The sequence below is a fragment of the Biomphalaria glabrata genome, chromosome 9 (assembly GCF_947242115.1).
Source record: "Biomphalaria glabrata chromosome 9, xgBioGlab47.1, whole genome shotgun sequence".
Taxonomy (NCBI): Eukaryota; Metazoa; Mollusca; class Gastropoda; family Planorbidae; genus Biomphalaria; species Biomphalaria glabrata.
In genome coordinates this window covers 44,844,884-44,858,969 of record NC_074719.1, presented here as the reverse complement: position 1 = coordinate 44,858,969, position 14,086 = coordinate 44,844,884, and the positions used below count along the sequence as shown (strand labels likewise).

General features: G+C 36.3%; 2 protein-coding genes across 3 annotated transcripts; both read right to left on the bottom strand.

The window, feature by feature from the left end:
• Positions 1-1,292: 1,292 nt before the first annotated feature.
• Positions 1,293-6,486, bottom strand: LOC106050452 (uncharacterized). Its single transcript, XM_056042425.1, has 2 exons — positions 6,370-6,486; positions 1,293-3,328 (listed from the first exon to the last, which is right to left on the bottom strand). The coding sequence occupies exon 2, from the start codon at positions 3,315-3,317 to the stop codon at positions 1,506-1,508; it is 1,812 nt and encodes a 603-aa protein (XP_055898400.1). The 5' UTR covers positions 3,318-3,328; positions 6,370-6,486; the 3' UTR covers positions 1,293-1,505.
• Positions 6,487-8,048: 1,562 nt separating this feature from the next.
• Positions 8,049-12,762, bottom strand: LOC106050448 (uncharacterized). 2 transcript variants are annotated; one of them, XM_013205412.2, is made up of 3 exons: positions 12,685-12,762; positions 11,561-11,734; positions 8,049-10,215 (listed from the first exon to the last, which is right to left on the bottom strand). In XM_013205412.2, the coding sequence occupies exon 3, from the start codon at positions 10,206-10,208 to the stop codon at positions 8,403-8,405; it is 1,806 nt and encodes a 601-aa protein (XP_013060866.2). In that variant the 5' UTR covers positions 10,209-10,215; positions 11,561-11,734; positions 12,685-12,762; the 3' UTR covers positions 8,049-8,402. The 2 variants fall into 2 exon arrangements, with proteins under 2 accessions (XP_013060866.2, XP_013060867.2); XM_013205413.2 differs by having other exon boundaries at positions 12,628-12,760.
• Between the last annotated feature and the right edge of the window lie 1,324 nt (positions 12,763-14,086).

Genomic DNA, 14,086 nt, shown 5'->3' with positions numbered 1-14,086 from the left:
AAATGTGAACTAGAAATGTGAAAAGAAATGTGAATAAGAAATGTGAACAAGAAATGTGAATAAGAAATATGAACAAGAAATGTGAATAAGAAATGTGAATAAGAAATGTGAATAAGAAATGTGAATAAGAAATGTGAATAAGAAATGTGAATAAGAAATGTGAATAAGAAATAGATATGTGAATAAATGCACGTCGTACAGAAATCATTTCATTTATTTGTAATTGGATAGTATGGAGAAACATCTAGTTCAAGAATACATTGTGCCGATGTGCCTAAACTCAAAACTCAAACTCAACTCAAGAATACAATTCCATACTGTACCGTGATTTAACAATAAGCTTTGACAATGCAAATCAGATATTTACATTAGGGGCCTAGTTTTTTAATTTTGTAACGCAATGGCTTCTATTTATGAATGAAAATAATTTACTGTTGGGGGTCTCGAATAAGTGAGGAATCGTAAGATGGGGCCGCCGAGCTAAAAAGGTTGAGAACCGCTGAGCTAAAAGCATGCAATAGCGCTTTAAACAACAACAACTGGTAAAAATATTTCTAATCGCACAGATTTATTATTGTTAGCCTAGGTCTATTACAAATTTAATTACATGACTGATCCACGGACCGAAAAAGCCAATATAATTAAATCGTATATAAGCTTTGTATTTGTTTTGTTTTTGTTTAATTGTTGTTGTTTTTAGTGCTGTTTTTAAGTTGTTGTTTTTTAATTTTGCTTGTTCAAATTCCTCTTATTACATGTGAACTATTCATCGGTGAACATGGATTTTGAAAATGGGTCTAAAGATTTCCAAGAAATTGTACAGGATAATTTAATTTAATTTATTTATTTTCGAGTCCTAGATGATTACAATGATACTTCTAGTTGCATTACCTACCTTTGACTTGTCAGTTTGAGAAGCTAAGTCGGAATGGCGTTTGGCACTCATTTTAACTCATTCTCTCCTAATTGACAATACCAACGTCGGTTTGACCCCATTAAATTAATCTTTGGTTTGATGAACATTACTTTGCGTTGTGTAAAAAGGGGATGCAACCCTCTTTAAATCTATACCGAAAATAAAACACTTTCTCAAAACAACAAACAGTTAGTGAAGTTTAATCAAAACAGGATAGTGAAATACACATGAAGAAAATGAGTAATTCCATTGGAACGTGGAAAATAATTACGGAGAGAAAGAGTTAATCCTCAGAGTCCAAGACGATGCTTTAACTCTTGTTGGCAGAAAAACGAATCATGTAATTAAATAACTTTAAAGCAACAAGTCTTAATGATTAAGCTTAAAAAGCTAAATTTTTTTTTAATTTAGAATAAAAAGGTACTGTTTTTATGTGATCACCAATTTTTATAGTCAGATGTCAGATGTATATACACATTTTTGACATATTAAAACATCACCCAAATGTTATTTCTGTAAATTAAAGACACTCTCAAACAATTATTAAAAAGTAAGAATGACAATTAACTTCTTTAAGGATGTTGCTGCCTTAACAGCTTTTCACGTCCAAAAATCTGTTTTCAGATCGTTCCATAAGAAACGGAACAAAGCATTGCCCGTAAAGTGGCTTATCAACAAATTCTAAGGAGGTATAGACGTTCTCAACGTATGACACATAGTCACCACGTCCATATACCTCGCCGCATACATACAGACATTTCCTAAACAGTATGCAACCTTTAAACTTCACACGGATATCAAAAATTTTTTCAATGTATGTGACTTGGACAGTCTCGGCTTCCTCGACTCGATACAAATTCCCAACTTCGTCGAGGATGTACAAGTAGAGGTCATCATTGAAGCTGGTCATGTGGTCAGCGTTGAAGTCGAGAACGGCTACCTTTGTCCAGACATTGTTTGTTACGTTCCACTCGTGGACTGCAGTTCTGGCTCTTCTGTAGTTTCTTACTGACTCAAAGACAAGGATATTCTTATGGAAACTGACTGCATACTCTGCATTGCTAATAGAGAGATTGAAAACTTCAGTTTCCAGAATGTAAGCTTCAGAGAAAGCCCCTTCGTTGGCCATTTGACATTTTGTAATTTTATTTTCAGAACTAAAAATGTAAATACATTTATCATGTGACAAAAAAAGTTGCATTTCAAAATTTAAGCTCAGAAGACTGGACCAATTATTTTTGGAAAAATAAACCAATTCCAAGGTTTCCTGGTTTCTTGCCAGACCGTAAAGTCTGCCGTTCAAGTTGGCCACTGTGACCATCGGGTTCATTCCCCAGGGTGCAATATAAGTCCAACGTTTTGTTTGAAAGGAATAGGCCTCGATGAGAAACCCACAAACTACTCCGACGTGTTCGTATGAGCTGCAGTCACGCTGAACGGCAGCGTTTGGCCAAAAGCCATTGAGATGGCTGGAAAGTTTCATCGCTGATGTCTCTACCAGAAAATTCTTCACTTCTGTGATACTCTGTGTCAATGTATTCATCAACAGTCTCCTGATACAGTCGTCGGAGGCGAGGAGGTATCTGCTACCTTTTAAAAGTGGATGCAGGTAGAGTGCTCTCTCATTAGCCTGATTCTGACTGGAGATTAATGGAGAGTCTTCTGCATCCCCTTTAATATTAAGCTCTTTTTGATTAGAAGAAGAAATGTTCTCAGAGTTACCATTGGCATCATCTGCTTTAGAAACTGTTCTCAGGTTGTTTTTGTCTATTCCCTGAATAGTTATCGATTTCCCATGACTGACCCAATCATAGATTGAATAAAGCACGAGGTCTTCAGAACATACTTTCATCTGGTCACTTTCAATTAATTTCATCAGGTCTTTGAAATCTAATTGTAGAAAGGATTCCGTTTTCCTAAAGCTCATGAAATTCTTGCACATAAATGGAAGGACTCTCTCCGTGAATCTCTGGTAGTGAAAATGTTCGGCTTGCTTCTTGTACTCCGGGATCGTTTCTATGGTGACATTGTCAACAATAAAATCTTCACAGTGTTGAATCAAGAAACGAATCTGAAGCATGTGAACTGCGGACCAAACTTCCAAGACATTGTCATTAGTCAGCAACTCTTCCCCTGTGTACAATGAGTTGAGAATCAGCTTAAATGTCTTAGAAGTAACATTGGGTAAGTCCACTTTCATGTCCTGTTTCTCCTTCATATTTGAGTCGAGCAGATTTCTGAAAAACTCCGAGCAAGAGGCGAGTAGGAATGAATGACATTTAATGCGTTCACCTTCAACGATGACCTCAAAGTCTTCAAATTTTCCCTTTCTCCCCAACTCTGCTATGGACGAAATGATTCCTTGAGAAATTTTATTACTTGAGATGTCAAAACGGAACATGATGTGATGGTCTGAAAATAAAGTTCAAATATTTTTACTTTACACTACTACAGCTACTGCTTTGAGTAACATAAATGTATATTGTTCTACTAACTATTGTAAAAAGACGAAAGCTTAAAACCTATGGCCACATTACAAGATCTACGGGGCTCGCAAAGACCTTCCTTCAGGGAACAGTGCCAGGGAAAAAGAAGAGGCAGACAGAAAAAGCGATGGGAGGACAACATTAAAGAATGGACGGGCCTGCCATTGAGAGAGGTTCTAAACAAGGCAAAAAAAAAGGGGAGGAATGGAGAAAGACGGTCGACATGTCTTGCCTGGTGCTCCAACTGTCCAACAGACTAAGGGATAGGTAAAGGTAAAGGTAAAGGGTATATTATTATGGCACGATTAGGAATTAATTATTTGTTTCGGAAATAAGGGACGTTTTGACTTAGAGACAATGGCGTGACTAGTAAAAACAAGGATAGGTCGACGTAAACAGACTACTTCCAGAACAACGTAGAGATAGGTAGCATGTTATGAACGTCTAGAGTTAGCTGACATTCGATGGTTCCCTTCATTGTTATTAAACTAGTTCGATATTCAATATCAGCGTCGACTAACTTCTATTAATTGTTCGGCCTTTCGCCTGTGTTATTGGATTACGTTGAGTGTTACCTCCATACGGTTTAGTTGTATTAGGCACTGCGGAAGCGCCTACAAATATATATATATAAACCTGATTGGAAACCGTTCTCGAAAACGGCTCTAATTTTTTTTCTCAGAAATTTGACAGGGAATATATATCTTTGGTTAAAAAACAAATGTTACTAGCTGATTGATCATATATAGCACACTCTAGCTTGAACGTTATTTTTGAAATATTTCTTCTAAATTCTAAATTTTAAAGTTGGTATAGAACATTCTTAATCTAACGTTAATTAGACTTTAGTTTTACGACTGGGTGCACCCCAGGGGGGGGGAGGATGGAGCCTGAACCGAAAATCTGCAGGGAGACATAACCTTAAAACTTGAGATCTAAAGAATGTCTGATATTAAGAATGCCTGATATAAAGAATGTCTAATATAGAGAATGCCTGATGTAGAGAATGTCTGATATAATGAATATCTGATATAGTGAATGCCTGATCCAAAGAATGTCTGAAATAGAAAAGGTCTGTTATAAAGAACGCCTGAAATAGATAATATCTGATTTAGAGATTGTTTGTTATAAAGTATGTCTGATAAAGTCAATATCTGATATATTGACTTCCTGATAGAAAGAAAGTCTGATAGAAAGAAAGTCTGATAGAAAGAAAGTCTGATAGAAAGAAAGTCTGATAGAAAGGTTTCAATATTGTCATAAAGAATATCAGATTAAAATTTTATTAAAGGCAACTGACAGAGAAGAATGGAGAAAGAATGTTGACAGATATTGTGTGGCGCCCCAAGGGGGCCGACCATGTCCTCCAAAACTGCTCTCTTTACCCAGAGGCCCTTATAAGACATTGGCCCCAAAACACCCCAATAGAAAGAAAACTATATGGAGAGCTCCCTGATTTGTAAAATACTGCGCATTTCATCTCATGTATTGGTCTAGTCATCTGAACACTCCAACATAACAATGAGAACGAAGAAGAAGATTAAAATTCTATTAAGGGCAACTGACAGAGAAGAATGGAGAAAGAAGGTTAACAGATCTTGTGTGGCGCCCCAAGGGTCCAGCAGACCAAGGGATATGTGAAGGTGAAGTTGGATGTGAACCTGGCCTAAGTGATGTTATATAATGATTATCTAATTGATCTCATTGTTTTGTAAATGGTCAATCTCTTATTCAAAGCCTCAAGGAAAAAAAACATTTCACGTATACGAAATAATTGTTCAATGATTCATTATTCTCTTTCGGACTTTATGAGCTAATAGTCATATAATAATATGATAAACTACTTATTAATTGTTGTTTTAAGTTATGTTACTTATATGCTTACTAAATAGATTTATTGTCTTTAAAAAAAAAGTAAACATTTCTGTGTGTGTGTAAATGAATAGCTAGTATGACTGTAGTGACAGAACTTACTTTAGCAATACAATTGTAAGAAAAAATTTGTTTTCACAAAATCTAAAACCGTTAGCATAAATGTGTTGAAAATATGGTAAATAGTCATCTCCCTTACTAAATAGCCTCCCGTATTTGTTACTATTAATAGTGAATGGTTGTAAAAATGGTGGATTTTTATGAAAAAAAAACTGCTTGCATAATTGATTTTAAATTTTTCGCTTTCAGAAAAGGAAAAAAGTAGCGGTTGCATCAGAACTTTGAATGGTAGGATTTTCAACATCTTTTCCATTTTATGAGATCTAAACGGGACTGACGGACAGAGAAGCCACACAAAACTAATAGCGTCTATTTCCCTTTCGGGCGCCGCTAATAAAAGTAGCAATAATACATGAAACACTGAACCACAATTTACAAAACCACATCGTAATTAATAACAAGAAAGACGCAAAGATAAAGTCACATTTTTTTATCAAGCGTGACGAGAGGATATAACACTGTTCCCGATTCCCTGGTGCCATTTGAGCATGAAACGGGTTGCCTGAGTCAGCCAGGAAAACGTATAACTTAGCAGATTTTAAGTTTCTAATAAATAGATTAATTAGATTGACACTTAGATACGCGTAGGAGGTAATTCAACGACTGTTAGTTTATAGATATTCAGACTACTTCAACAGCTTCCGCTGCGACAAAGGATATCAAGTTTACTTGCTCGGTCGTTGCAAGGCTTATCTTCAGATGTCAACAAAGCCTAGGATGCCCTAGACCTACATTACAGTAATACTGCCTATTAACCCTTAAAATGCGTGTGGTATATTAGCCTCTAAACATCAGAATTATAATTCCATTTGGTGTGCACTCATTGAAAAACAGCTCAGCACTTTAAGGGTTAATTACGAAAACTATAAATCAAGCCAACTTTGAGCTGGACATGCGCAATGCCAGTGTTAATTGATCATTACCCATATAAACGCTTCGACGTCAATGTTTGCGTAAATGATGTTCCCTGCTTACCTGCCTTCAGCGTTGATGTTTCAAAGAACTTAAACGAATGATTGTTTTTGCCTCCAAAATATTTATAGAGTTTTAGCCATGGTTTTAGCTTACCGATTCTAGCTTCCGTTCAATTTGCAGATCTAGGAACAAGGTTCAATAGTGCGTTTAAGCTCTTGTTTCACAGACCTATATATACTACATCTAGACTGGAAAACGGAAACGAATTCTTGTTCGCGATTGATCAACTCACAGACCTATATATATATATATAGAGAGAGAGAGAGAGATTTTTATGTACGTATCTCTTTTTCAAGCTGTAAGGGAAGTCGCATCAAATCTAGGAAAATCAATCTTTTCTGTCTTGGAAAAGTAATGATCTTTAGTTTTCAAAGTTAAGATTTTCTTTAGAATGGGCTATTAATCACAGAACTATATATTCATTAAAATATATGAAACAAAGCCATTTCCTGTTAGTTTAGTTTCCATTGAGATAATGTTTCGAAAATCCTAGATCGAAATAATTCACGTCTGTTTTTTTTTTTAAATCATCTTATTTATATTTAAATAGATTGGTTATCTAGATCTTTCTAGATTATGTATCTAATAATTGCAAAATAATAATTATGAGTCGAGAGTACTCTCATTTTCGGACTGCGGAATTCAGCTCTAGATCTAAACATTAAATTATATATTATATAGGTTAGAGTTGAAAAAAACAAACAACTTTACTTCTAATAACTACTTTACAAAACAACGCCTTGCTTCAACTTTTAAAAACTTTTCACGACATTTTTTGTAGTGTTAAACGATCTTTATGTCCAGTCTAGTTATAGATATAATATATATATATATATATAGGTCTGTGCTTTAAGCTTTTGTTTATAATTCCACTTATTAGGTTATGTCTCAGCACACAATTGTCTCCCCTTCACATCTAGCTATAGGCTTAATGCCAATTACTCTTAAATGATCCCAATACTACTTCTAACTCTGACTAACCATGAATGAACAGTTCGTGTTAGATGTGACAAAATATGTAGGTCGCAGGTAGGCCTGCGTAACCCCTTGAAATACTGCACTCATCCTTCATCCTCTGATTTAAATAAATTGCCTTCAACTGTCTCCATAAAACCTAATACAATTAATGCGGACAAGATTTAATCTTTATCTTTACACACATTTTTTAAAAATATTTTAAATATAGTAAAAGTAAAAAAGTAAAATTCTTAAATAGAGTAAAAGTAAAAACAACAACTAGCAAAATAAAAAATAAATTTTACATTAACTCTTTCCGTAATTATTTACCACATTCTGGTGGAATCAATGTTGGTATTGTCAGTTAGGAGAGAAAGAGTTAAGTGTATCAATAACTTTGGATCAGTCATGTAAGTAAATTTGTCAAAAGCCTCATACAACAATCTGTAAAGAGGACTAATTCAGCGTATACCACCTTTTTTAGTCAAGTATTAGTTCTTTCCCCTATTTTGAGATACTAAACAAAGTAATTAATCACCACTAGCTAATTAACTAATTGGTTAATTTTTGTATTGATTCTTTTAAGGTAAAAAAAAAAAAAGTGTGAACTAATTTCAACTTGAACCGAGATTGGCTGTCAAAGAAATAACGTGTACAAACTTTAGGTCAGACAGACAGACACAAAGACAGACAGACTGAGTTGATACAATATTTGTAAAAAGTACAGTTTTTGCTTTATTCGACAGACGTTCTCTGAAATTAGATGATTAAAATCAAAACATCATTTTAAAATCCACTTTTCGGTCAAGACACATGTCAGACAGGTGTTACAAAGTAAACATTACAATGATGATGACACTGTCAGACAGGTGTTACAAAGTAAACATTACAATGATGACACTGTCAGACATGTGTTACAAAGTAAACATTACAATGATGAGGACACGAAACTCATTATAGTTTGCCCTAATTTTGCCGGACGTAGACAAGTTGGGTCAACTTCTGTTCAAAATGTTAACTTATCCAGGCCACAGAGAATGGCGCCGTCTGTCGCATTTCCTTTGTAAAGATAAAATCTACGGCCAGCTAGTCAGCTCAGATTTTTCAAACAGTAAGGGAATAAAATTCCGCCCTGAACATCTATTATTCAGAAATTTTAAGGAGGAATAGATTTTCTCCACTTTTGTAACATAATACCCTTCCCCTCGCTGCTCGCCGCACACGTACAACGCCTTCTTGAACAGGACAGCTCCGTTCAGTGCGACCCTGAAATCCCATATTTGTTCAATGAAAGAGAAATGAACAGACTCGGCTTCCTCCACTCTATACAAGAACCCCGCTTTGTCCAAGATGTAGTAGAAGTGGTCATCGTTGAAGCTGGTCATTTTGTCAGCGCTGAACTCGAGTTCGGTCACGTAGGTCCAGTCATTGTTTTGCACGTGCCACGAGTGGACTGCCGTTTTCGCCGAGTTGTTGTTCCCCACTGACTCAAAGACGAGGATATTGCTGTGGAAACTCATGGCATACTTCGCATTGATAATTGAGTGTTGAAAAATGTCGGTCTCTGGGCTGTACGGTTCCGAGATTGTCGTCTGGTTGTTGGGCTGACATTTTGTTAGTGTCATGTTGTCGTTTAGCATGTAAATACAATTGTCATGCGCTAAAAGCTGGAGGACGTTGTTATTTAGGGTTAACACCCTGACCCATTTATCGTTTGAATAATGATCCAATTCATTACCTTTCTCACCCGTTTTATAACCGTAGAGTTGGCCGTTTAAGTTTACAACGAGAGCGCCATAGGAGAGGTCGCCGCCGGATAGAACGAAAAACCATTTTTGTCTCTTAAAAGAATAGGCCTCGAAGATACTTCCACAATTGACGCCAACGTGTTCCATGTGACTACAGTCACGGTGAATAGCTGCATCTGGCCAAAAGCCACTGAGATTGCTGCGACGCTTATACTCTTTCGCCTGTGACAAAAGCCTCTTCACCTTTGCGTTGTCCTGGGTTAATTTATTCATCAAAAGATTCTTGATGCAAGCCTCGGAGGCTAGAAGGTACCTGCTGCTATTTAGAAGTTGATGCAGATAAAGAGCTCTCTCGTTCCTTAAACCTATTGAAGCCTCTTCGTCTTTAGTTTCTAACTCCTTGTCGATAACGAGAGAGATAATATCAGAGCAAGCTTCAGCAACATCGACTTTAGCTAATGTTGCTAAGTTGTTCACCGTAGCAATTTCATCCCCTTCCTGGACATTCGGAGCTGTCTTTTCCCCATGACTGACCCAATCATAGATTGAATACAAGGCGTGATCTTCCGAGCTGACCACAAGCTGGTCACTCTCGATTAGTTTTGTCATTTCTTTCAGATCCAATTCATAAAAGGATTCAGTTTTTTTTAAACTCATGAAGTTATCAAGCATAAACGGGAAGACGCGATCAGAGAAACTCTGGCAGTGAAGGATGTCAGCTTGCCTTTTGTACACGCGCATCGTTTCCAACGTGACATTGTCCACCACAAAGTCTTCGCAGTGTTGAATTAAGAATTCAATTTGGAGCTCGTGAACTGTTGCCCAAATTTCCAAGACATTGTCTTTGGTCAGCAATTCACTTCCGGTGTAGAGGGTATCCAGTATGAGCTTGAAGCTCTTCAGTGAAATATTCTGGAGATTAACTTTCATCTCTTGTTTCTCCTTCATGTTGGAGTCCAGGAGGTTATAGAAGAACTCGGAACACGAGGCGAGAAGAAAGGAGTGGCATTTGATGCTTTCCCCTTCAATAATCACTTCAAAGTCCTCAAACTTGTGCTTTTTCCCGAGCATTGCTATGGCCTTGACTATACCTGCGGGAATATTCTGACGAGACTCTTCTTCTCGAGTGCTCATTGTTGATCTAAAAAAAAAAAAAAGTTTTTTTTTTCAGAAAAGCTTATATAAGGGAAAGAACCGCACAATTATTGCCAAATATCTCAATACTACACGAGTTATTGTATTTTACTATACTTTTAACTAACTGGTTAATTTTGTATTGATAAATTGAAAATGCAAAACTGAATCAAGATTTACGATAAGTTGAGTTTCTTAAGTAGTAATCAGCTTGTGAAATAGCGGCAAGACGCCCCCCGCCCCCCACCCCCAAAAAAAACTTGCACCCCTGAGGCAGATTTTGGAAAAGCATGAAACGACCATCCGCATACAGAGATAACTCTGAGAACTTGCGAGCTTATCTGACTTGAAAAAAAAAAGTGATTTATAGAGTCTAAGATAATGAATCAGTGATATAAAAATGAATGTCTGACAGAGAGAATAATGTCTATTAAATAGAATGTAAGATATAGTGAATGGATGATGTTATTAATTATCTGATTTAAAAATGCCTCATGTAGAGAATGTCTAAGATAGAAAATTTGTTAAATTAAGATGTCCAATATAAAGCATGTTTGATATAGAGAATGTCTGATATAGAGAATGTCTGAAATAGAGAATGTCTAATATAAAGCATGTTTGATATAGAGAATGTCTGATGTAGAGAATGTTTGATATAGAGAATGTCTGCACCCACTTAAACCTATTATAAAACGCAAGCGTCCTCTTCAGAGACATTGCATTACAGAAGATTTGATCTATGCAAATGAACTGGAAGAAATAATTAAAACTTCATCTACCAGCATTAGCCAATCTTAAAACAGGTGTCTAAGAGATTCAGGGCTAAAGAGAGTAACGTCTCTAAGGGCAGGACCGTCTTGTTTACCTAAGCCCCAAACAAGCAGCTTCTTTTGCACCGAAGTATGAGACTTAAATATACAGTTGACTATTGATGAATTGAAATAATAGTAATCCGACACACTCAACAATCTGGCACACTTAGTAACCACGACGTGTCGTCGATGTATGCATCAGCTGCGCATGCGTTTTGTCAAATAAAACATGACAAATTATTTGCGCAGAAAGAAATGAAAGTCTATCACAGATTGTTTAAACACAATTTAATTCATTTAGTTAATGAGTACTGTAGTACGTAAGTATTCTGAATGCTGTTATGCGTAAATTGTAAACTTATTCAATATTTGAAAACTAAACTTATTTACTTTTGTTTTTTCATAAATCACTATAATTGTTACTTTCCCCAGTAGAGGCCCATTCACAATTTAGAAGTTTTAAGACAAAATCTAATTATACCATAAATACACTTTTCTTGATATTTACTGTTAAATTCTTTGAAGTACATTACAACTAACCTTTGATAGTCCGACACTTTCCCTGTCCCGTAAAAGTCGGATTATTAAGAGTACTGAATAACTGTGACTGAACCGTCTTTTTTTAATTCTGATATTAAGAAATGCATTTAAAGGGAGTGTTTACAGCACAATGTCCTGCTGTTCATCTAGAATACATTGAGTTGAAGCTAGGTTCTGAAACAAATGATACATACATATATTAAACATAAATGAATAACAGCACCAGGGACCACGTTTTTAAGAGAGAAAGTAGTGAATTAAAATGCTATGAAAATAAGGGCATGCGCCGACCGAGGCTCGAACCTGTGACTCCGGATTCGACACCACCATCTAGAAAACTATCAAATGTCCTATTCACAGTAGGCCTACTTTATTATTGAATTCCTTTATATTTAGATCCCAGCGGCTTTTCTTAGGGACAGGATTAGATCTCTAGCCTCCCATGCCCTGGCTACGCGCACAGACTTTGATAACCTTAAATGTGGTATCATTATTTCTACAATAGATTAGAGTAAGAACCGAATCGGACGCGAACAGCATAATATTTACTATTACCGTAAATTTAAGTCTAATTAACATGCATGTCTAAATTAGCACAAAGATGTACATTGAACGTAATTATCTTCTTATATGAAAGAACGTCTGTAAGATATCAGATATCATGTAGATATAGATCTAGCAATCTAATCAAATATCAGATATCATGTAGATATAGATCTAGCAATCTAATCAAATAATGTCTCACAAAAAAACAAATCTAGCCGTCATGGTGAGCTTAAACTGGGCATGCACTATTCCATAAGGCTTGATTTTGAGTCCGACGATTAATTAAGAATGCAGTATTTCTTGTAGATTCACAGCCCCAGCTGTGACCTACATATTTTGCCACTTAGCAGAATTTAAGTCATTGGTTAACATTCATGACGTAATCATCTTCTTTTTTTTTTTTTTTTTTTTTTTTTTTTTTTGGAGTAATGTCTGTGTATAATATAAGACATAATAAGATAAATAGGACATCCAAAACAAGCATAACCGTTGTCCGCACTGCCAATGCTATATACTTTTACCAGGTAAACATTCCGACCATAAATATATATGTCTATGCTTCCGACGTGATCGAGTACCTAAAAGATCTGCCTCCTGCCTAGAGCATTGGTGTTTCCATTGACAGAGTTTTGGCAGCAAAACTAGTGTCCTAGCTATCAAATCAAACTTCCGTTTAATTCGCAGATTTAGAGGCAATGTCAAAAATGGTGCGTTTGAGTTTTTTTTTTTTTATTGAAAGTCTTATGAATGGAAGAAGCCTACGAATATCAAGCTTGGTACATTTAATAAGCACTGATTAGTATTATGCTTATGCAAACGAATTGGCATACGCTGCCGACTCTTTCGGTTTTTCTATAAACCTCGACGGGAAAACAAAAGCGTGTTCCAGAAGTCACCCTAATAAAACCTACTCAGTTCCAAAGATCACCGTAAACGGAATGCCCCTTAACGTGGTAGACCACTTCACATATCTGGGTGGTATAGAGGGAGAGAGAGAGGGAGAGGGAGAGATAGAGGGAGGGAGAGAGAGGGAGAGAGAGGGGAGGGAGAGGGAGAGAGAGAGGGAGGGAGAGGGAGAGATAGAGGGAGAGAGAGGGAGAGAGAAGGGGAGATGGAGAGAGAGGGAGAGAGAGAGGGAGGGAGAGGGAGAGAGAGAGGGAGAGAGAGAGAGAGAGAGAAGGAGATGGAGAGAGAGAGGGAGAGAGAGAGGGAGGGAGAGAGAGGGGGAGAGAGAGGGAGGGAGAGAGAGGGAGAGAGAGGGGAGGGAGAGGGAGAGAGAGGGAGAGAGAGGGAGAGATAGAGGGAGAGAGGGGGAGAGAGAAGGGGAGATGGAGAGAGAGGGAGAGAGAGAGGGAGGGAGAGAGGGAGAGGTAGGGAGAGATAAAGGGAGACAGAGAGAGAGGGAGAGAGAGAGAGAGATCGGGTCGTGAAATGTTATTGTAACAGATACACTAATTCACGGGCATAATTGGTATCTGGGGGGGGGGGCGCCTGATGATTAAAATTCTGAAGTTTCCTTTAAAAAAAAAAAAAAAAAGGTATACCTAAAGCGTTTTACACCTGATTGGGCAATTAAAAAAAAAAAGATATACCTAAAGCGTTTTACACCTGATTGGGCGATTAAAAAAAAAGCGTATACTTTTTGGAGCTAATCATAAGACACAACATGCTTACTTGGAGGTCCGATGGAAACTATAATATATATGTTAATTTAGGAAGATTCAACAAAAAAAAAATTAGATAGATAACATTAGCAATAGGGTTTTAAAAAAAAATAGGGCTTAGCTAAAACATTTTTTCCCAAAGAAGCACTCGAATCCAATAATACTGCATCATAAATAAAAAAAAAAGAAAAAAAAAGAAAAGAAAAAAAAATTAAGAAAAGAAAAGAAAAAAAAAAAAATTAAAAAAAAAAAAAAAGAAAAAAAAGAAGAAAAAAAAAAAAGAAGAAAAAAAAAAAAAAGAAAAAAAAAAAAAAAA

Bases quoted from the DNA above. Each gene is read 5' to 3' on its own strand.
- LOC106050452 (XM_056042425.1), bottom strand. From the start codon at position 3,317: ATGTTCCGTTTTGACATCTCAAGTAATAAAATTTCTCAAGGAATCATT.
- LOC106050448 (XM_013205412.2), bottom strand. From the start codon at position 10,208: ATGAGCACTCGAGAAGAAGAGTCTCGTCAGAATATTCCCGCAGGTATA.